This window comes from Manis javanica, chromosome 16, assembly GCF_040802235.1.
Source record: "Manis javanica isolate MJ-LG chromosome 16, MJ_LKY, whole genome shotgun sequence".
In the NCBI taxonomy this organism is placed as follows: Eukaryota; Metazoa; Chordata; class Mammalia; order Pholidota; family Manidae; genus Manis; species Manis javanica.
In genome coordinates this window covers 68166186-68191537 of record NC_133171.1, presented here as the reverse complement: position 1 = coordinate 68191537, position 25352 = coordinate 68166186, and the positions used below count along the sequence as shown (strand labels likewise).

Below are 25352 nucleotides of genomic sequence, written 5' to 3'. Positions count from 1 at the left end.
TTGGATAATTCTCATTAGTAAACAAAACCTGTTGTAGCTTCTGCCATAATAAAATAAATCCCTCACTGGTCTGGCGTCTCCTGCTATTCATCTCTTACATAACAAGAGTTCCCTGAAATAAAATGTCTAACCAGTGTCTTCTCTACTATTTATATTCATGTTAATACCCACCCACTCTTGTTCTCTTTGAATCCCTGGAACTAGGCTACTTACCAAGGCTAATAATGACTTGATGGCCAAATGCACGTTTCAGTGTGGCTTTCATTGCTCATTAAGGCCGCATTTGACAGGTTCGAACCTCTCCTGAATTCCACTACCTTCTTGCCTTCTGCACTTCATTTCTTGGTAGGCCTTATGAACTTGAGGTGTCCCAGAGCCCACTCTATCTCCCCTCTTACCTGCTTCTACCCTACCCTGTCTTCTCATTGTCAATAAATGCCAGTTCCATTCTAGTTGATTTGGGCCCAAACCTTGCTGTTCTGTTCTATTTTTTTCCCTTCAGACTTCGCTGTCTATCCTTTAGCAAAACCTGTGTGTTCTAAACTTAAAATACCTTCTGAATCTGAATTTGCACCACTGTCATTAGTCCACTACCTTGGGCTTGGGCTGAGACTCCTAATGCTCTGGCAGCTTCTGCCTTTGTCCCCCTCCAGGCAGCAGCCAGACCAGACCTTTATGAAGGCAAGGTATCCCGTGCTGTGCCTCTGCAGCGTCTCCCCAGCTCTCTTAGCATAAAGCTAAACACAGCCTTTCCTTGGCCACTGGTTGTGGGCCCCAGTATCTCCCTGGGCTCACGTAGCCCTCTGTCCCTTACCTGTCTTGACTCACCTAGTCTAGCCTTCCTGCTACTGGCACATAGACCAGGCACACTTTTCTTGCCCCAGATTTTTTGCTTTTGCTAATCCTTCTTTCTAGAACTCTCCCATTTAGCTACTTATGTGATTTAATTCCTCTCTGTATTTCTCTTCCAAAAATTGTTCCTTTGTCTATTTATTACCCTTGAGCTCCTCACCTTGTAATGTTTTCCTGCATAGAAATTCTCACTGCTGTTACTTTGTATTGTTGTCATTAGTTATTAGCTCTCCCCCACGCCCCACGTAGGTTGTACTTTGCATGACAGAAAAGCCTCATCTGTTCTGACTGCTGTGGATGAGCAACCCCTGGGCACCCAGTTCAGCACAAATCCGACTCCCATGTCCAGTTACCCCTCTGCCACGCTGTAGATGTGCTCCCTTTACTTGGGTTTGGGGGCGCTGGGTGGGTTCCACCTGTGACTCTAGATTTCCTTTCGGAAATGCACATGCCTAGACACTATGCCCCAGATGATAGTCCAGGCTATTTCCCCTCCAAAGAGCATGTTTATTCATGATTGTGATACATTTATATGTCTCATCATAAAGATTTCTTGGAATCGGGTCACCCTTGTACCCTTTCTTAACCACATGTGTGAATACGTGTTTAGGTACAAGAAGCATTGCTTGGTAGTTTGAATTAAAATTGGGGGTTTTAGGGAAAAAAGTCAACACTTCTAATTATTATAACATTATGATAATTTTTACAATAATTTGTTGGTCTCTATGTTAAGCCACTTTGTGCAAGGCTACAAGAAAAAAAAATGCAATGAAGTAAATTTGAAGATTTAATGGTCTTTTTAAGTGCAGTTCATGAATTGGGCAGCATTCCATCTAGCAAGTAGAGAAATGCTCTGAAGGGCCACAGGAAGGGAGAGGTTTTTAAAGGCAGGACAAGGTGGATACATTCCCATCACCCCACAAGAGCTTCCTTCTGCCCTCCTGTTTCATCTGAAGTCTTTCAACTGTGTGTGCTCATTTTAGGGTTTGTCACCAGGGCTCTATTTTTAGAAGCTTTTATGGTTATGTATGGGTTTATGGTGTTTTCCCAGAATGTACCAGGTGCCTGAGAGTGTCTACTGAGACTTAAAAGTGGCCTATCAGTCCAAAGCTCACGTGTGTCCAGTAAAATAGCTCCTGGAGGCCCAGGCTTGGGTCGGCATTGGTCACTGCTTTTGCAGAAGACCCCCCACAACTGGGTGTTGTCATGTGTGACACTTACCACCTCACGGTGACGTTTGTGGGGCCAGATTCCCTGTTTTAAACTGGCATTACCCATTTGGTTCTGAGCTGGTGTGCGTGCAAGTCCTGACCAAATGGGCTCTTGAACAGTTTCACTTACTATCCTCTTCGGTGTCACCTAATCTTGTGGTGCTATTCTTAAGAAGTCTAAGCGTTAAGAAATCTCGGCCTTGATGTAATTCCAGAAATTCTGCACCTAGGATCCCAGACTGGGCTTTCCCCCAAAGGCAAGCTTAAAGAGGCAGCCCTAGGCCATGTGCTTCTCTGCTCACACAGTTTGTCTCAGATTGATTCTTGTGAGGAGCCCTTGATCTGCCTAATGACCTTAAGGATGCAAAGTCATGTGGCAGCAGTGTAGTAAGGCTGCTGATTTCTGTTCATTTTTTTGTGGCTGTGGTGAAAGTCTGTATATTAGTCAGCTTGTGCTGCTGTAAGAAAATACCATAGACTGGGCGGCTTAAATCACAGACTTTTATTGCTCATTGTTCTCGAGGCTGAAAATATGAGGTCCGGGGTGCAGCCAGTCCAGTTGCTGGTGACAGATTGCTTCCTGGCTGTTGTCCTCACATGGCTGAGAGTTGGGGAGAGGGTGCACTGGGGGCCTGTTTCTCTTCTTCCGGCGACACCAGCCCTGTCAGAGTATGGCCCACCCATATGGCCTCATTCAACCTTGGTCACCTCCTCACAAGCTCTGTCTCCCAATACAGTCTCATTGGGTGTTACGGACTTTGTGTCCCCACATTCCTGTGTTGAAGCTCTAACAGCCTGCTGCTTGGTGGGGCTTTGAGATGGTGAGAGTTTTGTTTTAATTTTAGGCAAATTTCCATGTTAATCCTGTGATGTTTTCTTGTGCTTGTGATACAAGACTGATTTCCTGGTACATCAGTGAACCCTAAGAACTGTTGGGTTTTTAGAGGAGTTATTGTTCCTGCCAACTGGATGGAATTAAGCTTAGACTTTACTTAGTCCCTGCTTTTGTGAGCCCACTTGGGTCACCTAAGGATTGAAACATGACTCTTGTGCAAGGGGAGCTGTCTTAGGAGGCCAAGAACCCCAGGAAAGGGTAAGCAGGGTATTTTGGAGGGGAATGGCAGTTGAGATGCTACAGGAAGGATGTGTTTCTGTTGTCAATTTGGGGAAAAACCGGGATTATTTGAGGCTGAGGCAATCCTATTTGTAACATACTAATTCCTCTTGCTTGCCTAATGCTATAAATGCAATTTAGGGCAGTGCTTTCCAACCATTTTTATTTCTTACCATGTATACAAAGGGAAGACCTTGTGGGGTCACTGAATCGGGCTGCACTCACCCAAGACGTGACTTACTCCAGCATGGAATTTGTTTATCTCTGTTCACTCTTGTAAATGATACCGTCACCCACCTCCTCCTGCTTGGAGAAGGGCCTCATGTTTTCTCAGTCTGACCCATCTCATGAGTTGAATTCTGTGATGTGTATATTTATGGAGCTATAATTACTATCAGACTTACCACAAAGGACTAGTGTCGTTTTGTTTTGCTTGTAAATTTCTTAGAGCCCATTTCCCCCAATTTAGAGGGCTTTTTACTTAGCTTTTGAAAATTACCTGTTATTACTTGAGCCGTATTAAATGTTTAGAGTCCTGTATGGCATATCTTTAAAGCCAGAAGAGTGATGAGATATGCTTTTGGGAAATCACTGGATAGTCCATAAGTCTCTTAACTTGTTACTTAATCTTCTCTGCTGTGAAATCTCATATATCCTGCTGGCTTTCTCTGTAGTCTTTAGGGTGCTTCTGCAGCCCCAAGTTTAGCTTCATAATTTTTTTCCAAAAGATCGTAGGATAGTAAGGGTCTCTCCTTCAAGGAGGTTGGGGGCCAGTGAGGGAAACATGAGCTGTTTTATAACCTTAGGCCTGCCTATTAAGGAAAAGAGTCGCCAGTGTCAGCCCAGCCTGTCGGGCAGGCTGCCCTGTGTTGTGCCAAGGTGAGCTTTAGGCGCCTCGTGCGTGATGTCCTGGGACTCCATTCCCACTCTCTCTCGCTGTTCCCTGACCTTTCACTAAGCTCTGGGCTCATTCACACTTCGGATCTAATTCTGCACGCGGGGCCTCTTACTGTGTGACCTGCCTTGCTGTTGTCTTCTTGGTTATTTCGCGACCGGGTCCATGTTTCTCTTTGGCAGGTAGGTGGGCATCCCGATCATTCTTGGCGCCTGGTCTAGATAGCAGGGAAAGACATCTGGGCCTGAGACTCCCACGCCAGCATCTGGTGCTGTCTAAAGAGGCAGTTTCCTTCCAATTTTTCATGGCTCTGAACAGTTCTCTTGCCTTCTGATGCATGAAGGCAGCTCAAGGTCTCCGCTTGGAAACATTTAACTCTCTGCTCTGACACTCTTCTTCCCGCTGATACGATTGGGGTATTCGTGAAGGAATCCATAGTTTTGAATGCATATTTTAGAAAGTTTTTCCTCACTTTTGAGTATTTCTAGAAGATTGACAAGTCCTCTTCAGATGTGATTAGGACAGATGACATACCAGTCGAAAGAAAACTGTAGTTGCCGTTTTGGCATGCGGGAGGCCTGGTAATTTCTAGAGGGATCTACATCGCAAATTGCTTAGCCTGTAAGTAAGCCTCTGCTCTAGTGGCTTTACTCTGCCCTCACTCAGCAGTTTACCCAACTTCAGACTACTAGTGTTATTTGAAAAGGGCCTTTCCAGTTTACTCAGTTGGAAAGCGTTACAGAGTTTTAAAGGGTGAGCTGGAAGGCTCTCAGCTGGCACTTTCTGAATCCCTCAGAGAAAAATATAGGCCAACTCTTTACTCTGTGCCTGAACTCTTCTTATAAAGTGAGAAGCCAAGAGTTATGAAGCTGTCGTACAGGGCCAGGTTGAACTGTGTTGGAGCATGTCTTTATCCGTGCTAAGACAAGAGACTGTTTTCTGATAATAATACTAATCCCCACACCTCCCTCCACATTTTTATGTTAATCTTACTGCCACTGAAAATAAAAGGATGTAGCGATCACAGTGTACAGTGTATTCCCCCCACCCTCAGAGCCTTTTCTCCAAAAGATGTACATACTCTTTTTTTCCTTCCTCTTTACAATTCAAGGAAGAAAAGTACTGAGTTGCTTTATTCGACAGGTGTTGCACCTTCTAACGGAAGTCGCCTCTTTGTTATTTTTGGCTTTTTTTTTTTTAATGGTTTCAGTGGACAACGTGCTGGGGTAGAAGCAGGAGCTTGCCATTCATTGATTTATTAACTGTTTGTTACCATCTGTCTGCCTCGCACGTCAGTCTGTTAATGGAAAGCCCAGTGTGAATGTGTCGTGGGGCCTGGGGGTGCTCCGTCTTTCCGAGTTGTCTGACTGCACAACCTGTGTAATTGCTTCCACCCAGGCCCCTGAGAAGCCTGTGGACAGGGGGAGAAACCTGAGGAGAATGTTGGCCCGGTTTCTTTATCTGCCTGTTTCACGCCCGTGCATCTGCACTGTCAGGTCAAGCAAAGGTGCCTTTTTAGCACTGTCCACATTGCGCAGCCCACTCTTGGTGCTCCTACCTCCTGGGTCTCTCTTCATGGAAGAATTCCAAGGGAACAGGTTAAGACTGCCATCAAGTGGCTGCTCTTGGTAGTGGATGGGAGGATACTGGCCACCACTGCTGGCTGCCGCCTCGTACATTCTCCTCCGTTTTCTTAGCCCCTCTGTGAAATACAAGCTCAAGGGGCGCCTTCTGTCTAAGGAATTGACTACATTTTTGGGGGACGGGGGCAGCGAGCAGAGAGCTCAGAGCATCTATGTATTATGCATCCTCCAAGAAGGCATTTGTATGAGCCCACGCCAACCCCTTCCCGGGTGGACGTCGAACCTGAAGACAGGGAGAGCTGAGTCACAGAGGTTCAGACCAGTGCGGCTGAGCTGAGTGGTGCAGCTCCATGCCCTGGAGCTATGAAGGCAGGTGATGTAGCGGCTTCCTGGAGAGAACGGCTGGGTGGGCCTTCATACTTCTGCTCGTGCTGGGCCAGCAGGCCACAGCTCTCTTACCCTGGGCACTGGCAGGGAGGACTGCGCTGCCGTCATCCCTCCATGGGTGTAAGGAACAAACCTGAACTGGCCATCCTGTTTGGCTCCTGTTCGCTGTTTCCCAGCTCTGTTAAGTGGAGTAATTTCTTCCTCAGAGGCGATGTGTTTAGGATTAAAGAGATGATTTATTTAAAGTCCTTAGTACCTGGCAGAAAGCAAGCTTTCAAAGGGTCATTGTTATTGAGGTTCTAGATACACATTACCTAACTACTTCTCATAAAAGCTGTTGCTGTGTTGCAAAATATAGCACACTTAAAGGACTGCATTAGCATCAGTTTGCCAACTTCCCAGGGTCTGGATGCCCCGCACCCTGTTGTTACACCTCACCCTGGGACTTCAGAGCAGAAGTCTGACCGAGCCAGAAGGAAGCCATCCCTGTTTAGTGTCCCCAGCAGCAGGTCATTCCTCAGTGGGAAAAGCTGCTCTGTTGGCGTAGCAGGATCTTGGTTTGTATAGGCAGGGCGCCCTTTCCAGGGCACAGAGCTCTGGATTCTGTACTCTCTGAGGAGCCCGGGAGGGGGTTTCTGAGCTGGTATGTGGTATGTGAAGGAAGATGAATCTGTGCCAGCTGGGTTGGAGGGGAGAGGCCTGAGGCCGGAAGCAGGAGGCAGTGGCTGTGGAATACATCGGCTTGGCATGAAACGTTAGGGTGTAGGGTCGAGGAAAGAACATTCTTAGGGCTTTTATGTTTTCAGCAGCTTTTTAGAAGTGATGGAGGCTATGTTATGTAACCATTCACGTTGCAATCTGTCAAATCATTAAGCCAAAATTTCTGGATTCTAGCCACTTAAAGCAATATCAGATGTATCAGGAAAAGTGGGTATGTCATAATGGGCACTGACGTGGGATTATAATTCCAGTTGTCCCAGTAACTGGGCATCACTGTGAGCTATCTTGTCACTGGTTTCCTCCTGATGTAAAATAAATCTCTTGACATCCTTTACCTTGTCTGGTTTCGTGTTTGTGATGAGCCATATGCTGATGTCTATGGCATGTTCATATTCTTCTTCCAACTCGCTGGCTCAAGGCTTAGGAAACATTCGGGTGATTTGTAGATGCTGAGGGAAGTGGACAGGAGGTAATCAAGGCGACAGCCGTCCTCCTTGGCCACTGTTTCTCTCCTCTGGTGTGTGACTCCTTCCCCGTCCCCCACCTGTATACAGGAATGCACAGAGTGATGGCTTCCTCCTGGAGGTCCTGTGTGTGTGTAGGACCCAGGCAGTGACCCCAGAGTCACCTGTGTGTGGGTTTATACCTCTTGGTGCCTGTAGCCTTGAGGGTAGCAAAATGGGAGTCTTAACTCAGAACAGTCTCATGTGGCACTTGGTGTGCTCCTGAGTGTTAGCTGGTGATTGCTGACCTTTACTCTCAGGCTACATGAAGATTGCCTGAAACCATTTTATGATAAAAAATCACCCTGTGGGGTAATTGCTTTGCAAAAAGTGTTTTCCTACAGTTTTTAGTTTTCTGAATAAGCTCATGGCTTTTTAATAGTTCTAACCTTGTTTTCCCACCTCTCCTCTTCTAAAAGCTAGGCTGATTACACTGAGAGCCATCTGCTGCTGAATTGAAGGGGGTTGTCCGCTTACTGCTCCATGTGCCCCTCTCCTTTTTACCCTGCAGCCTGAAAAGAAGTCACTGTCGGTCTGACTTGCCCTGTTTCCTCGGTCTGAGCTTCTAGTAGAGGACCATAGAGGGGAGGGACAAGAGGGACTGCTGCTGCCGGCCGACTTGGTGACAGGGTCTCGAGACTAAAATGCATGAAAACTCTGTAGACCAGCACGGGGTGCCTGGTAGAACGTTCTGAGTGATGGAAATGTTCCATATTTGCATTGTCCCTCTGATAGCCACGAGCCAGTTGTGACTTGGGAGTCCTCAGTACCTAGTTGGTCTGATTTAATTTAAAAATTAAAATTTTACTCTGAAGTCCCACATGTGACTAGGGACTACCAAATTTGAACCTGTGGCTGTAGAGATAGGAGCATAGTGGTCAAAGGCTTCTCTTTTACCCTCTTGCTCTATCTTTTTGTTTTTGGCAGGAGGTCTTTCCAGATAGCTAGTGTGGTTAAACTCAGAAACCTTCCCTGTTAGCTACCCTCATGGTATGTTGTGCAGACACTGATGACAAGTTGAAAAAAATACTAATATTTGGATGCCTTTTAGTGTTTTGGGCTATTTTAGAATACTTTGGTCTCATCATGGAGAACGTCTTTTGTGATCGGACACTACTATCATGGCAACACACCCACTTTCCTTGTGATACCACTTAAATAATTTTTAAGATTTCCTTTTTACTCTGTTCTTCAAGTAATTCATTTTAATAGTAGAAACCTTGGAGATTTCAGCTAAAATTGCAAAGATGGTCACCGGAGTGAATCCTGTTTTTTTAATCACTAGTTTTTATTTCTCCATGTCTACTTTGTAAACAGTTTGCTGTGGTTTTTTTTTTTAACTCAGTTTAATTATTTTGTACGGTGGAATCTCTACAGTTTGAAACATTGTGATGAGCCTTTTGTCATGTTACTATGTTGAAAATGTGATATATTTTTTAAAGAATGTGTAATATCTTAAAATTAATCTTCTATTTTTAGCATTAGTCACCAGTATGTCATGAGACTTTTAAGGAAGACATCACAAAGAATATACATAAATTTATAAACAGTGACTGTTGTAATTGCATTTTCTAAAAAAGGTAGGGGGATTATAGTTAATTTTGCCTTTTACTTGATTTTATTTGGCTCATGTTGTGTAACAAAATGTATTTATCTAAGCTAGCAGGGTATAAAAGGTAAACCTTTGAGGAAGACCCAGAACAGTTTTACAACAGAAAGAAATTATTGGCTCTAAAAGAAAGAAAACAACAACACTATTAATGTGAGGATTTTTGAGTGCTAAAATAGAAGGTTTGTAAAATCTTTTCACTTGAAAATTTGAAGATTAGATCTTCTAATTCCCAAGAATTCCTGATTTTGACCAGTGAATACTGAAAGGTCAGTTTATTATAAATTACATGAGGTATTCCTAGCCAAATACTTTGAAACCCAAAGAGATAATTCTTTGAACATCTTTGGTAAGAAAGGTGGCCAGTGGAAGGCCTGGTGAGTTGTAAAGTATGGCCTCGAAGGTCAGAGCACTGCAGGCTTATGAAGACCCCGAAAGGGTCTGGAGGAGCAAATTGCTCTTTTACAGTATATATTGGATCTCAGGTATTTTCTTAAGGCACATTCCTCAAGAGCAAACTAAGTTGAGATGAGCAAAACTAAGTTGTCTTGTTCACAGAAGTGAGAGTCACATAGATGTTTGCTCATCACTGGATATTACCTAGGGGTAGGACCTGCAGAGAAGGGAGGGGGTCCGTGTTGTGGAAGGCTGACCAGAAAGAGGAACAGGAGCTTTCTAGGTAGACAGGAGTGAATATTCCAAAAGAGGGAACAGCATGTGCAAAGGCACTGAGGCTTGAGAGGTCGAGTAATGAAGAGGATGTGTCATTTGTCATGTACGCAGGATCCAGGCCAGCTCCCCCGAAGCCCTCGTGGATTCTCATGGGATGTTGTCAGGTTTGAAAAGCAAGGCATTGCCCTCAGTCTACTGCATGGCTCAGGAAGCTGAAGTAGAAGAATTCTTTCTTATTTAAATGGATGCAGATAAAATTTAAACCAGTTAAAAAAAGCAAGTAATTAAAACAAACTGCATTGAAATCCTTGCGCATAAATCTCATTTTGCTCAATAATATCTTGATATTACTTTATAGAAGTGAACTTGCTGAATTATAGACGTGTACATTGTTGACATCTATTCCCAAGTTGCTGTCTAGAAATGTTTATCAGTTTATTATCACACTAGCGGTGTATGAGAGTATATAGACCTTTTCAGAATCAAGATTTGAAAAAAGTGATTAACTATACTCTTCATTTATGACCTTAGTTGGGTCTTTGTTTCAGGTCTTTTCAAATGCAGTTCTTCATTATTCATTATTCTTAGGTAGGTAAAATGACCATGTCATGATTCTTGTTGAATTTTACTTTATCTGGAGAACACAAGCTACAGAAGTGTAATAGCAGTGTGCCAGTCATTTTCTACTTGGCATCATTTCCATGTTTACCTTTTTAAGTCCATTCCCTGAATCATTTAAAATATAGAAAAAGCCGCAATATATTTTGTTTTTTAACAGCCAAGTAATTACAAATAGATACGAGGTTATTAAGGCATATATATAGGTAACCCTTATAAAGTACCAGTAATCCTTCTATATACACTTGCATGCTTCATTTCATCAGTCATGGTTGTTGTTATGTCCACTTAGCAGATGAGGAAACTGAGGCCCTCAGGCACACAGTCTACGAAGAGTAAAACTAGGATTAGAACCAGGCAACCTTGTCCAGATTGTTCTGTGTGTGCTGTGAACCAGTAGGGTCCTTAGTACTGGATCCTTACCAGATCAGTTTTTTGTTTTTGTTCTTTTTTAAATTGATAGAACATTTGTTCTTTCCCATAGCTTCTGAATTTGAATTTCCTGGTTTAACTGTAGTGCCATGTTATTGGCACTAGTCACTAACTCCATAGCAACCAAGTTTGTTTCACTAGTTAATAAACATTCACCCCTCTCAGATAGCCCTACTGTGTTCTTGTGATTATTGGTATAATTTTATAATTGAACAGTAGGGCCCTGAAGTCACATTGGCTCTAGAGCCAGCCACCTGCATTATACAGTCGAGCACTGTTGGGGCTCCAGGAATTACTGAGCCCCCTGGAAGGACTCCAGGCCAGACTCCGTGTGTACCTAATGCTGCTTGGTATATTGCCAGTGTATTAACTTTTATTTATATATAATTCTACAAGTAATGTTTATCAACGTTATGACAGCTCCTGTAAAGTGCCCATATTTCAATTACATTTCAGAAAGATATTTGCACACACAGTGGGTCACTTCTCTGTGATGGCTTTTTATCACAACCTAGGCGATATGATCAATATCAGCCCAAATAAAGATAGATATCTTTATGAGTATATGGCTAATGCAGCATGATCATGAAAGCCCTCATTAAATCATTAAAATTAATAAATTCTTTATGAAATTCAGACTCTACACCCCTTTTTTACATAGGGCAGCCCACTTCACCCTACTCCTCCTTTATTTATCATAAGTAGTTTTTGGAAAACTGTTATGTTCTGGAAAAATTTGGAAGACCGTGCAACTCAGTTGCCAAGTTGCCACCTTTGTGCACAGTAACCTGTGTAGGTAGCAGGAATTTGGAGAGCTTTCAGAGGCCGATCATGGGTGACAAGGAGGACTCTGTGACTTCCTCAACCCTAAGGCTTGTCTGTCCTTTATGAGGTGGGTCCCAGCTCTCAATATGGCCTGACTTCCTTGACTGGATACATGAATACAAACAAACACTTAAGAGGCTGCAGATTCTTTAATTACAACACAGGGTACTAACAGATAGATACTCAAATTTGATGAAGATGTGCAAATGAATTGCTCTCTCCCATTTTATCCCAAACCCGGTTTGGAGTTCGCTTCATTCACATATTTTTAAAATGCAGTGTGCAGCTGGTGGCTCCTGGAGGTGGCCCGACTCAGAGGTGATGAAATGGTTGTAAACCCGTAGGGGTAGGTCCTCAGTTCCAAAGCTCTCAGCAGCAAAATATGTCCTGCTGTTTTGGCAATTAGGTGGATGGTACTTGCTGGCTGCAGAGCATTTCTTAGGCTAGGAGACCCTTTCTGAAATTCGGATCTCTTCTTAAGTAGCAGTTGGAGTGCCTTGTTCTGTGGAATCTTCAATAATAGGAGCTCTTTCATTTAAACATTTAGAGATTAGAGGTGCTTGGTGCCCAAGCAGAAATTGACACCTTCCTTGGATATCAGTTTGCCCTGTTAACTTGTAAATGTACATATTTGCATATTTTAGGATTCCAGAGAATCTCTAGTGCATGCTCTCAGGGGGGACAAGTTGAAGGATGCCCAGCAGCATCGTTCCTGAGAGCAACGATTTGGCAATGCCTTAGATTCCCTTGGATATGACAATTGGGATAAATGATGGAATATTCATACAATGGTGTTAGATGAGTAAGAGTGAAAATGAATGGGCAAAGTAGCAGCAAAATCAGGAATGGATCTTAGCAACCTAACGTGCCCTTGGGGAAAAAAAACGAGTTCCCTAAGACTTCATGAATGTTAACACCCTTTTTGTGATGTTTGTAATGAAGCACATGAAATAGTCATACTGTTTAAGCATATCTATTTGGGCTTTAGCTGAAAAAATAAATGAGGTGGGGAAGCGTCTAGGTCATGTTTTAGTAATTGGATTCAGCTGTGGGTTTGCATATATTCTTTATATATTAAAAATTAAAATGGGAAGACCAAAATCGGTAATATTTAGGAGTCTTCACTTAAGAATTAGGACTTGTTCTTATCTCTCAATGTTGAAACTTACCTGATGGTGCAGTCCTTCCTGTTAACTTCAAACAAAGAAATGCTTTTTCCCAGTCTCACCCTTCCCACCCTCTTCTCTTTTCTGGATTTAAATATTTGAAGTTTGTGTTGCTGTTCTTAAACTGAACCTAGTTCTCAGTTTACTGTGTCTCCCAGAGGGGGCTGTTAGTCTGTCTGGAACTGTTTATAGGTTTCCTCTTTGGTAAATCAGCATTTTATCTAAACAGTCCAAAACCCACCGAAGGGTTTAACCCTCTGAAGGCAGAAGAGTTTTCCAACTCTCCTTCCTAACCCCACAGCAGAGCACAGGCCAGGGTGGACGCACAGGGTTAACCCAGCATGTGTTTTAGGGAACACTGACTGTACAATCAGATTCTGATAACGGTTTTAGAAGTAAAAGCAGTCTGGGGCCTACACCCTCTTTGGTGTTATCTTTTTGAATTTAAATACTTTTGTTACTTTAAAAAGTTGGTGGGAAGAGGAAGCAGTGAAGTCCGGGAGAGTAGAGATAGGAGGAGAGCAGGTACTGCCGTCCAGCGATGGCTGCGTGCCCTCTCTGGTTGGAGGGGCTACACAGCTGGACATTAAGGATGACCAGTATCCGTAGGCGAACCTCAAGCTTCATTTCTGTCCAGTTGCGTATTGTGGTCTCTACCTTCTTCCTAACCTTGTCTCAGAATTATAACATCTAAATATCTGCCTTGTGTCTTCTTTCCGGTATTCCGTTTTGGGTGCTTTTGATCAGTGTAGGCACCAGAAGGCACACCCCAGTAGAAGGAAGAGAAAAAAAGCCGTAGCTGTCCCTTAAATGTCCTTTAATTGACTGTGTACGACTTGCGCAGTGGCCGGATACATGCCAAACGGTTGTTCCGCATTATGGGAATATATTATGCTGAAGAGGGCTGAGTGAGGGCTTGCTCTGGTCTCACACTGGATGTGAAATTATTAGAGAGGGGCTTTCCAGCCCTGTGTGTTCTCCAGGGAGTGGAATCATGCAGTTGTTCCAGTGTGAGCTTGCGCTGTCCCCAAATACCGCAGGACTCTTGGGTGGACTGTTTGTTGAGACCTCTTAAGGGTTTTAGCTCTGTGATCTTGGTTAAGAGCCATACCTACACAATAAGCCTCAGTTTACTCATCTGTAAAGGAGGAGATTGCAGTAGACAGTCTGTAAAGCCCTAACTTCAGGTAATTCTGATTTTAAAGTGGCAGATAAGGAGTAGAGATTATAATGGAAGACCATCACCTACTCCTTTTGTTTTGATACTTTTTTGTTTAGAAGTGAGGCAGGTAGATAGGCCTTGGTGATTTAGGAAACAGGAGAGGCATTAGTGTAAAGAATAATCACAGCCCTGGGTAACTGGGGGGATGGATGCCCTGAGCAAAGCTGGCATCTGCCTTCAGGGGTTTTGTGAGGGCAGAATAACCTAGTGGGTATGTAAAGCCCCGAAGGGTCTCTCTCACTGGTTAAACCACCACCATCACCACCAACTAAAAGTAATAGTAGTAAGGGGCATTCCTTTCTAGGTTCCCTTGGAGGCATCTGAGTAATACTTTCAATGCCATGCGGGCTCTCTCCCTCTTGTTTTCCCCACTGGAAAGGCATAAAGAGGAGAGAGTGGGGGGATGGTGTTCGGAGCATGTGTTTTGGACATTATAATTGCCAGCTGAAGTTCAAAAGCTTCAAAAGAATTGACTTTAAAAATCAGAAAGCTGTACGCCATAGGAAAGGAGATGCGCGCTCCAGCTGCGGAGGCCAGGGAGCCGGCCAGGCTTGCTGGATTCCTGCCTTATTCACCCCTCTCAACAGCTGCCAGGCCACAGAGCCTGTTTTGTGAAAGATCCTCAAGAAACAATGAGGAAAACCAGCTTTTGTTTGATTAGATTAGAGGAGTTTCTGTGCCGGGAGAGGGGTGTGCGCGTGCTGGGGCGCGGAGGGCGGCCTGGCCCCTGCGGTCATCCCATCAGTACCGCAGCGCCCAGAATTGGAGAGAGGGGAGGCGGGCCGGAGGAGGAGCATGTGGAAAGAGATTTCTGCAGTCTGCCTGGAGAGCTGCCCAGGTTTCCCAGCGAAAAAAACAAATAAAAATAAATAAAAGGCAAGTGCTGAATGACACAGATTATGATATTAAAAAGGGATGCCGTTGAAAATGTGCCATGGCCCCCCACCACCCGTGGGGGGGCCTGCGTGGTGCAGAGAGGGCGGGTCTGACAGACGGGGCGCCCAGGCTTGTGGACAATTAAACTGACTGCCCCTCGCCCCGCGTCCCTCCCCACCCCCACCGCCTCCCCCATTTCAGAAATTCTAAAATAAGGATTTCTCTGCATTGCAGGTTGGGAAAATGCAGGACACAAAGCTAGTCGCGCTTTTCCTTTTTTTCTCATTTGAATTTATCAGGAGGGGAAAAAAACCAGCCCAGACCCCTCCTCTTCGGTGTTAGATTCCCTCCCATCCACATAAATCACCTTCTCTCCCTGGCACCTCCCTCCCCCTCGGCCGGAGCTGGGCGGACGGCCTATTGCCGCGCGGAATCTGCTCTGCCGGAATCTGCGCTGCCGCCTGCCTATTACGTACGGGGAGGATTGTTGACAAGTGCTCTGGAGCCTGCCTCGCCGCACTCTGCCTGCCTCCCTCCCTCCCTCCCTCCCTCCCGCTGTCCTTCTTCCTCTCTGTCTCTCTGCAATGCTCTCCGGCTCTGAGGATGGCTGCTCCACGGGTCTGTCAGGTGCAGTTTTTGGTGGCTTATCTTGAGGAACCTGGGATGGAAGGTCTGTTCCTATTAAAAAAGAAAAACAAAAAAAAAATCCAAATAGCTCTAGATTTGTTTCAGGCTGTATGGCTTTTGTTGGAGAAATAGGCCTTTTGTGGGTTTCCCTGCTGGGGTCCTGATTAAATCCATTATGGATGGCAGGGTGCTGTATCTATATGTGAGTATGTAAAAGTGTTGCGATTTGCTTATTATTAATATTCTTTTAGCTTTGGTATCCTCCCTAGGGGCAGTGGTGGCTCCTGCAAAGGCACTGTGGAAATTTACAGGAGAGAATTAATGTCGTTCTTAAGCATTCAGCTCTGTTGACCATTTTGGCCAAATCTGCAGCTTCAGCCAGGCTTGTATGAATCTTAGACATTTCTCTGGGGACTGCACGCCATCCAGCTATGGCTGGTCCCTTTATTTTATTGCCAATTTATGTGACCATTTCTCAGTATTTAAATACGATATTTGATTAAAGTTAATTAGTTCATCCTCTCTATCGCTTCGGTTTCCTTTATAAACAACATCATCCGTGGTTTTGCTTCCCTTAATACTTTCCCTACTTCTTGTCTTTCCTTGAAAGATGGAGGAAACTGAGGCATATAAATAGATGCTAAGTGATCCTAGGTTAAACCTTAAAGCTTTAAACTTCGAGTGCTCTCGATTCTTCTATATTTAGTGCATTGGTCTATGTCTGTATTGCTAGATATAAACACAAGTGAATTTTTGGTGCCTCAAACCTCTGCAGATTCTGTGGCCATGTTTCTAGAGTTCTGCTTTCTGTCCTGCTTCCATAAGTATTTCCATATGTTACTCTGGGAAGCAGAAGGCCTCTCTGAACTTACTTGCTATCATCAGGTTTTTTGTTTTTTGTTTTTTTGCTTTGGACTTTGAATAGCCCATTTAATCCTTTCATACTGTCTTCTTCTGAAAAGTGGGTATGTGCATTTGATTTGTATGTGAGTGAGGTGTTGAGGGCCCTGGGAAACTTCTGCCCCTCCCAGTCATGCTACAAACACCTCCTGATTGAGAACTTCTACTGTATCCATTTTTATTGTCTTAGTCAATAAAGACAGGCAGAGAGGTTTTGGAGTCAGGGTGTGGCTATTCACTTACCCACAAATGTTGGTGTTAGGACACAAAGTACTTGGAGTGGTGCGTTGGTCGTTGCAGACCTGCTGTACAGACCTAGTAACTTCATGGGATCTGTTGATTTGAGTTAAAACCAGCTTTGCTTCACTTTGTGGAGCCTTGCTCACACTGATAGTTGAGAGCCTGTTTCTTTTGGTAACTTACGTTGTGGGTGAATATAATGATGGTAGGGAGCTTTAAAGATACAGTTACACAGCACCCATATTGTCATTATGTACAGGTGGAAGAACATCACTAGTTGTCTGAGAACACTGCTACACAAAGCAATCTCCCTTTGAGAAGGGCAAATCGTGATGTCTAAAACCTGATCTTGGCATGTCAGGTTATCTGAACGTGGAACTCTGAACATGTTGGTCTCATTTTGAACATGTCTCATTTATCTGTCTAAAAGAATTTCTCAAAAAAAAAAAAAAAAGCCCGTGTTTACCTCTACGGCGCGTGACTCCATGTTCCCAGGCTCTGCAGTGATGGTGCTGTTGTTTGCAGCTCGTTTTCCACACTAGCCTAAGCCTGACATTGTCTCTAATCACTTTTCTTCTGGGTGTGCGAGGCGGTGTTCCTCCTTTGGGGTGTTCAGTCGTAGGCTATCTGTACAGTGAACCTTTTAACTTAGGTAATAGAAGCTCAAGGTGCATGTCTGAGGGGATTCCCAGGATTGAAGCTTTTGGTGGCCAAGTACGACTAGGCTGCCTGGTTAGTCGGCGGGCTTGGGGCTGGTTTGCCAGCACCAGTCAGTGCGGGATTGGGATGGGGTGGGGACCTAGGGGAGTCCCAGCGGGGTTGGAGGAGTGGCAGTGACTGCATGGAGAAGTAGGGCTTCTCGTTCGTTGCATCGCAGCGCTGATGTTTGTATTGCGGTAATTATTGTTCAAGACACTATACCTGGTCCCGTTGTTACAGAGATCATGTTAAGGATGAAGAATGAGTGAAAAGGGGAGAGTGTGAGGAGGAAGAGCCTGTACCCCAGAGAAGTTAAGGTGTTGTCCCCATGTGCACAGTACATTCTGCTCACTATTGTGATCATCAGCGTTTTAGTAGCTTCTGGGCTGGTCGGGAAGATCATGGATCCTTCCCACTGAGGGAATTTTTTGGGGTGCGGAGGGTTGGGGGGAAGGGTATCAAATGAAGTCCAGCTGTGGCTTGTCGGGTTGGAGCCTGTCCATGGGGGTGTTTTCATTTGTGCTGTCTGGGACATGGGAAGAGAGGCCCTTTGTCTCCTGGTGGTGCTCGTGCATTTGGGGTTCAGGTAGCTAACCAGTGATGGCCCTTCCATTACTAGCGATCTGGTGCCCCTTCCTCCTATGTGTCAGTGTGACCCATGTGCTGGGCTTGTTCCTTTGTGCCTCAAGGTGAGAAAATGCCTCGAAGCTTGAGGGTTCTGGTTCTGTCTTACTGCGAGACATTTGCTTGGATCTGAAAGAGGGAAAAATGGATAGGGTCAGACATTTTCATTTTTTGCCCAGTGACCCAACTTTTCCACATTATTGGTTATCAATCACTGTGTCAGGTTTTTATCTAACAGCTTTTCTCAAAACAAAACAAAACTGGAGCATGCGAAGGAGGTTTAGATTGTTCAGGAAAGGTTCTGTGGGCAAAGAGTCGGGGGTGGTGAAGCTCTCCTGTGGGACTCTCTCTCCATCTACCTCTCTGCTTCTCTGCCTCTAGTTAAACTAACACAAACCTGTGTGGGCCCTTGTATCTTGGGGCTCCTTTTGGGGGGTCGTTGGGGCTGCTTCTGGCAGGGATGGGAAATCTCCGTAGCTGATCGGAGAGCAGACAAAGGGGAGCCCTAGTCTGCTCAGGGGCCATTCTCCTGAGGGAAAGAGAAAATTATTGTCCATACGCTGAGGTATTAAACCACTTTCATTTGTGCTTCATCGGCCACGAGTGTGACAGTGACATCATGCCCCACAACTGTCATTTGTTCTCGACCACCACAGCATTCTGACAGGGAGAAGGTGTCAGTGGGCTGGCCTGGGCTCGGCTTCGCCAGCCCCTCTGCGCTGTTACCTCCCTGGAACCCAGGGTCTGTCTCAAAGCGTAGCTGCTGACCCCAGTGTGCACAGCTGGCTTTAAACTCCATGTTCATGTTGAACCTGTGAAGTCGGCCTGAGCCAGGTTTTCCCTAGCATTCAAATACAAAAAAGCAGGCAATCCAGTTTTTCTTTAAAAATATGAGTGAAAAATAGGCTTTATTTTTCACTAGTAATGGCAGCAGACTCTGAATTCTGAATGCCTCAGAGGGCCCTACCTCAGCAAAGGGGGGGCTGCTTTTATAAATTTCCTCTCAAAGTGCTGCAAGCCACCCCATCCCCCAACAGACACACGCATGCTGCTGCTGCTGCAAATGAAAGCTCTCTTTAGATGCTTGACTGTTTAATATGTAATGTGATACCTTGTCTCACAGTGACAGGGTGACAGACGGGCATTGGCTCTCTAATACAGAATTACCTTTTTTGCATCTCTTCTACAACAAAGCCAAATACACTGATTCTCCCTAATACACTAATATGTCTGGTGTGCTCCAGATGTTTTGGAAGCTAGGGAACAGCTTCAAAGGTCTCCTTGTTTTTCCTTTCTCTTTAACCCTTCTTTAGGCATTTTTTTTGTGAAGTAGAGGCATTAAGAGTTTCCTTTGGTTTTGTATTCTGTCATGTATATGTAGCTAATAGGATTGGTGAAACTTCTTTGTGTCTAAAGAGCCGTAAAATTATAAGGACTGCACATTCTACTCCCTTTTTCTTTTTTCCAGGTGTTAGAAAAAGAATCACCTTCTCTACGTCCATTTGTCCTGAAATTCTTAGCTCTCGTGAGCTGCCTAGCTGAAGCTAAAGGAATCTTTGGCCTCGTTTGTGTTTTGATTTTCCCAGCCCCTCGATGTTACGGCAAGAGGGGGAAGATCACTTACAGCTGCAGCCTCTCGAACAAGAATTCTCTACTTGCTCTTCAGGCTTAGAAAGAAGCCGGTTTCGGTGTATTGCCTCGAAAGCCAAAGCCTTTTCATGGCTTGGTCCTTTGGGAATGGGATGAAAAGCTCCTGCGTTTGATGGCAGGGTTCTCCTGCATTTGATTGCTTTGGGGTTCTCAGCTTGTGAACAAGGGCATTGCCCTGGTGGTGGCTTAGTGGTCTCGGGCCTGTGACATGCTGCTCCTGTCAGCTGATGGTGACTAGCTGAGATTGCAGGCGGTCCCCAGGCTGCCTTTGCTGCAGTGACTTGGAGTTTCAGCTCATATTTATTGCTTTTGTGATACACAGAAGACATGGTTTAATTTAAATTAAGTTCAATCTATTGAATATTAATAGAGGAGAACAAATGGTAATGTGGGGAGACTGAATCCTTGAGCCATTCACTTTCCTCTATTTAACCTCTTCTCCCCAATAAAGGTTGGCGTTGACCAAAGGAGGGATTTGGAAAGAAAAAATCAGTTTGTGTGGTTGAAGGGAGGGGATACCGTTTTTATTTCTCACTGACTAAAAATAATAATTTAAAGGATTGGAGGCAGGGCTTTGTTAGAGGAAAGAAAAAGCAGTACATATTAGCTTGTCTAAGGTTAGAATAATGGCTATCCTGTCCTGTGGCATCATATTCCATCTTGCTGACCTGGCCCTTCTGGTTGGGCAAGTGATACAATTTGGATTAGAACATTCAAAACCCAGCAGGGTAGCCAGTACCTTGGAGATGTGGAAAACGGGGGAGGGGAGGTGTGCAGAAAAGAAAAAGCCCGGTTTATCCAACTTTGCAGGCCAACTAAATATAAATTTAAATTTTCTCTGTGCTGATATATACAGGAGGGGAGCACTCAGATTGAAAAAGTCGATCATATGCAGAACAAGTCTGTCTCATGCCCTTATAAAGGCTATAAAAAGCTGAGGTCCTTAAATGTGCATTAACAGGCAATCAATTCTCTATGTCTGGGCCCCATTTTTCCTAATCTGGAAAGTGAATCAAACAACCCATGTCTCTTCTAAGTGAGGTAACAGTCACTGTTAATCCTTGGAATGGGGGGAGCATTGTTTCTTTAAGGATGTTAGTCTGATGAGGGCTTGGGGCACCACCTGCTACTTGCATTTCTGGTGGTGTAGCCCAGGCACACCTTAGTGTTTGAGGGCATCCTCCTCATGTTTTACCCCATACTGAGCTCATAAAGAGACACTTAAAATCTCCCCCTTTTCATATAAAACTTCACATCCAGTTTCTCTGGATTTCTGCTTGGACAGTTGACTTTTTGGAGGGAAGAACATGATCTACCTTTTTGCATTGATGCCTCTTAAGTATGAACACTTTTCCCCCTCCAAACTGTTTAAGTCTTGCTTGTCATTAGCTGACTCAGAATAGCTCTGTGATTAGTTTTGAAAGCAACCTTCTTTCCCTTCACTGAATTATTAATGGAAGGTAGAAGAATGTCCCAGCAGAACTTTGGGTTTGCATGCCTTACTGTGAGTTGTGTTGGGTTATGATCGATCGGGCAATCATAATTGGTTTTCTGGGATCTAATTCACACTTGCCCAGAACTTTAGAGTGTCTTAGGGCAACTAGATCTCTTCCTGGCTTGACCATCACTTTTTCCTACAATAGTGGTTCTCAACATGTGGCCTCTGGACCAGCCAGAGTAGCACGAACAGCCTTTGGGAATTTGTTAGAGTTGGGGGTCGTGGTGGGGGCAGTGTGAGGCCTTCAACAGGCCCTAGGTGATTGTGATCAGTGCTCAAGTTAGAGAATTCCTGCTCTTTACAATCTAGAGAGATGGTTCTTAGCAGGACCAAGAGTATAGCTGTAACTTAATAGCTTACCTTCTCTGGACTGAGCCATGCACTCCCTCACTCCTGACTTGTACTCACTCAGCACACGTACCCACTGGTGCAGCAGCCTTTCTTCCCTGTCACTGAGCAGCACCTAGTTGTTCCTTATTTCCTCCCTGGTCCAAATACAGCTTCAAAACAACCTCCTTCTCCATCACTACCACCACTGTGGTTGCCACTGGCTTTGGTTTTTCCACATTCCAACTGTTTTGGTACCACAGGCTTGTGTGCTGGATGTTGATTCACATTCACTGCCTCCTGTCACTTCTTCCTCACTCAACAAATGCAAGTGCCAAGTTTTTTTGTTGCACATGTACTGACTGATACATCCGTGTGTGTTTGTGGTTCCAGCTCCTGTCGTTGGAGCTGAGATTTTGTTTGATTATGCCTGTACCCACTGTGCTCCAGCATGTGGGTGTTAAGAAAGCTATATATTCATATTCCCTCTTCCTTTTCCTTCATTACTGTCTTTGCAATATTGAAAACTTTGAATCCATCCAAAGGCACACTTACGTTTAGGGTACATATCTCTTCCTTTCCTTAATTAATAATTTTTACATATGGTTCTGAAACTAGAACTTGCATTTTGAATTTTCCAACGTTTTTAAGTGTGCTAATTTATCCAACTTCCCTTTTTACAAATATGATTTATAATATGTTCCTGGACAGTTTTCTGATTTTGGTTAAGTGTCGTCTGTATTCATCCCACAGTTTGGGTGGTCTTGTCCCTGCCAACCGCGTGCCAGCCCCCAGCCCCCACCCTCCACAGATGTTATTAAAATGCTCTGATTTAGTGCTGATCATAGCGTCATTATTTCGGCCACATGTGTAGTTTGTTTTCTAGAGTTGCATTAAAAAAAGCTGAATAAAAACCAGGTAAGATTAATTTCAGTATATCTGACTTCATCTAATAATGCATCCAAAATATTTCAAGAACTTAACAATATAAAATTATTAATGAAATGCTACTTTCAGTTTTAAGTTGATTAAAACTAAATAAAAATAAATAACAGTTCATTTCCTTATCCATATTAGCCACATTTCAAATACACAGCAGTTACTTGTGACTAGTGGCCACTGTAATGGTTAGCACAGCTCTAACCTTTGAAATGTTGGCCACACTTGGACGCCTAGGTTTCCATATAATCATGTCTCCTTTCTTCCTCTCAGTACAGGCTCTTCACATTTTCTTTTTCTTTGGGAAATTGTCTGTGTTTCATTTCCATACTGTAGTCATGGCTCCCAAAGCCACGTGTCTAAGTGATAGCCAGGGGATTTTATTTACTGTATGACATTAGATCTCCAACCTTACATTATTACTCATACTCTGAAATGATGTATAAATAGATACCTGGGGACATGAATGCACGAGCGGGCCAAATTGCAGGGTTTGGTTGCAGTGTACTCTGTTCTTCCAGAAAATTTATTTACCAAATATATAGAACACCTTAGAGCGTATAGTGCTTGGTGCAGTTCATAGGAAACCACTCTTTAAGTTTTTTCAGCCAAAAAGGGGGTATTTAATCCAGGAAATAAAAGTGCTGACCAAATTGGTGGAAGTGTTGGAAGAGCAAAAATCCACAGGCCACCCTGCACGTCGGGCTTTATGTAAAAGTCAGACACTGTGGCTGTGAAAATCCTGATGCTGTGCTGGCATTCCTGTTAATGCCCAGCTTCTGATGTCCATGAGGCTGGTGACTAGACAGTGGAATTCAGGGCCAGTCACTGGGGGCGTTTGTGTTGGCGTGCAAGCCTCCCATCCGTAGAACTTCTGTATCGTATCCAGAAGCCTTGGTGCAAGTTGTCTGAGTTCCAGAAGGCCGACTAGGCTTTTACTCAGCGGTTACCCATTGGTGTGGCCTCACTGCTTAAAATACATCTCTATCACTTGGCATAGCCACTTCCCTAGGGTATTTCTCCACTTTGGTTCCTAAAAGCACATCCTAGGACCCCAGGGTAGCCCTACATGGTGCCATATATGCAGTCATAGAGAATCCTTGGCCTTTGAGCAATCAAAGGCAGAGGTGGTGACTGTCCACAGGTCATGGATCACCGTGAAGAGAAAACCGGTAGTAGGATTTCCAGTTGATAACTAACATATGGCTACAAAGTAATGGTGCTTTTTCTGGTGTGGCAGGGTACTGGTTCCTGAAAGCAAATCCAAAAGGATTCTATTATTTCTGAAATAAATATTTAGCCCTTGAAGGATAACTAGTTTGAATTGGTTAACACTTGAGGTACCTTTCGTTCTGTCCACCCACCTGCCCTAAAAGATGACATTTGTATACTTCACAAAGAGCCCTGCAGTGTATTAATTATGATTATCAGATTCTGCTTGAATTTTTTACTGCTAAATTCAGTTTCTTTGCTAGGCATTCCACTATCATTCAGTAAGTTCTGAAGTAGGATGAGGTGTGACTTTTTCCCCGTTTGGAGGGATATGTGCCTTTTAATCCTCCCTACCCAGATTCTTGTCCGTCCTCACCAGCCGTTGTGTAGGGATGACTGTGGTTAAGTGCTGCTTCCTGATGTCATGTATTTAAGTGTTTGTCCCCTTTTCTCACCTGTAGGGCTCCTTGGTAATGGCCAGTCTAAGGGATTAGGACCAGCATCAGAACAGTCAGAGAATGAGAAGGACGATGCATCCCAAGTGTCCTCTACTAGCAACGATGTTAGTTCTTCAGATTTTGAAGAAGGGCCGTCGAGGAAAAGGTTAGTACCCAAGGCTGAACACATTGGTGCCTCAAACCAGGGACTTCAAACTAGGTGCCAGTTTTTACCACAGGGGAACAAACTTGGGCCCACTCATCCAATCTCCTGATTTTCATAGAGGAGTCAGAATTCTGGATTTTTATATCAGATGTCCTGGTTTCTAACTATCACCCACTAATTATTATTAAAAATGTAAACATGTTGAGGGCCAAGCAAAGCATGTTCTTGCTGTAATAACTGGCCAGAGTTGCCCACTTATAATTACTGGCCTGTTTGCTTTAATTGATATTCTTTGGTAGTATTCTTGAATATATTTATTTAGTTGGTTTCTCACCATTTCTGAAGAGAGACTTTTCTAAAACTTTGAAGAATCCAATGTGGTGTTTCTGAAATTTTTCTTCCTTCATCAGGAAAGCAAAATCCACTTGGTGTTGAATCAAGTTGGTACTTGTGAAATTGGTTCTTGAAACTTCTAAGTTCCCAGCAATTTTTTTTAAAGACTTTCCTAAATAAGCATACGATAGCTTCTTGACATGAGAGTTGGTTATGGTAGTTTGATGAGAGTTTGTGGTTTCGTGGTTAAACAGGGGTAGTGGCATAATAATGCTTTTCATTGGGTGTTTTATAAAAACCCTTTGCTAGTTATCTGCCTTATTTCATGTGGTGTTTCCCCCTCTCCCCTCATTTAGAATTTATATTTCATTTAGTTTCTTTCCTGTTCTCATATTTGATGTTTTCCTAGATGACTAGATTAATGACTTTTTCTTACACTCTGTTAGTTTGAGAGGCTGGGGAAAGGGAAAAAATTCCCTGGTCTTGTCTTCTTTGTTTACTCTTTCTACAGAATCACAATTATTTTTCTGAAACTGGTGTGTGTATCTAACGAAGAATTGAGTGTAGCAGAAAATTAAGAATGAAGGACAAGCCATGGATATTCAGAATCCATAACGGAACAGTACTTTGGGTCTGAAATTTGAGATGCACAGCTCAAGTCCTAGTTTATTTTCCTCCATGCCAGTGTCTTCGTTTAGAAAACCCATGGTACAGAGTCTCCGTTAACCTCAGTCCTCATTTTTTCTCTTAATCCTCAGCACTTTGCTTAGAAAATGTCATTAGATTTGTTAGGACAGTTAGCAAGCATGTGGAAGACGTATCTCTGCCAGTGTACTGGGCTTTGTATGTTACTCTAAAGACACTTGGTTGAGTGTCTCAGTGACAGGCCTATTATGTCACTGTAACATTCACTCTGTCCCAATTTGAAAAATTAATCATCATAAGAGAGGGAATTAGAGGATGTGTTTTTGTTTTTTTTCTTATCACATCAGTAAATACATTGGAATGTGTAATA

At 43.9% G+C, this 25352-nt stretch overlaps 1 protein-coding gene across 7 annotated transcripts in view; it reads left to right on the top strand.

The window, feature by feature from the left end:
* The window catches only part of JARID2 (jumonji and AT-rich interaction domain containing 2), a 250806-nt gene that overhangs the window by 110660 nt on the left and 114794 nt on the right, over window positions 1-25352 (top strand). For 4 of the 7 annotated variants that reach the window (XM_073225156.1, XM_073225151.1, XM_073225150.1 and 1 more), the window contains exon 2: window positions 23863-24004. The exons of 2 other annotated variants lie outside the window; for them this stretch is intronic. In XM_073225156.1, the coding sequence (XP_073081257.1) occupies window positions 23920-24004 (85 nt within the window). In that variant the 5' untranslated portion in view covers window positions 23863-23919. Of the gene's footprint in view, window positions 1-15236; window positions 15356-23862; window positions 24005-25352 lie in introns of those variants that run through there. One more of the 7 variants, XM_073225152.1, reaches the window with a different exon arrangement.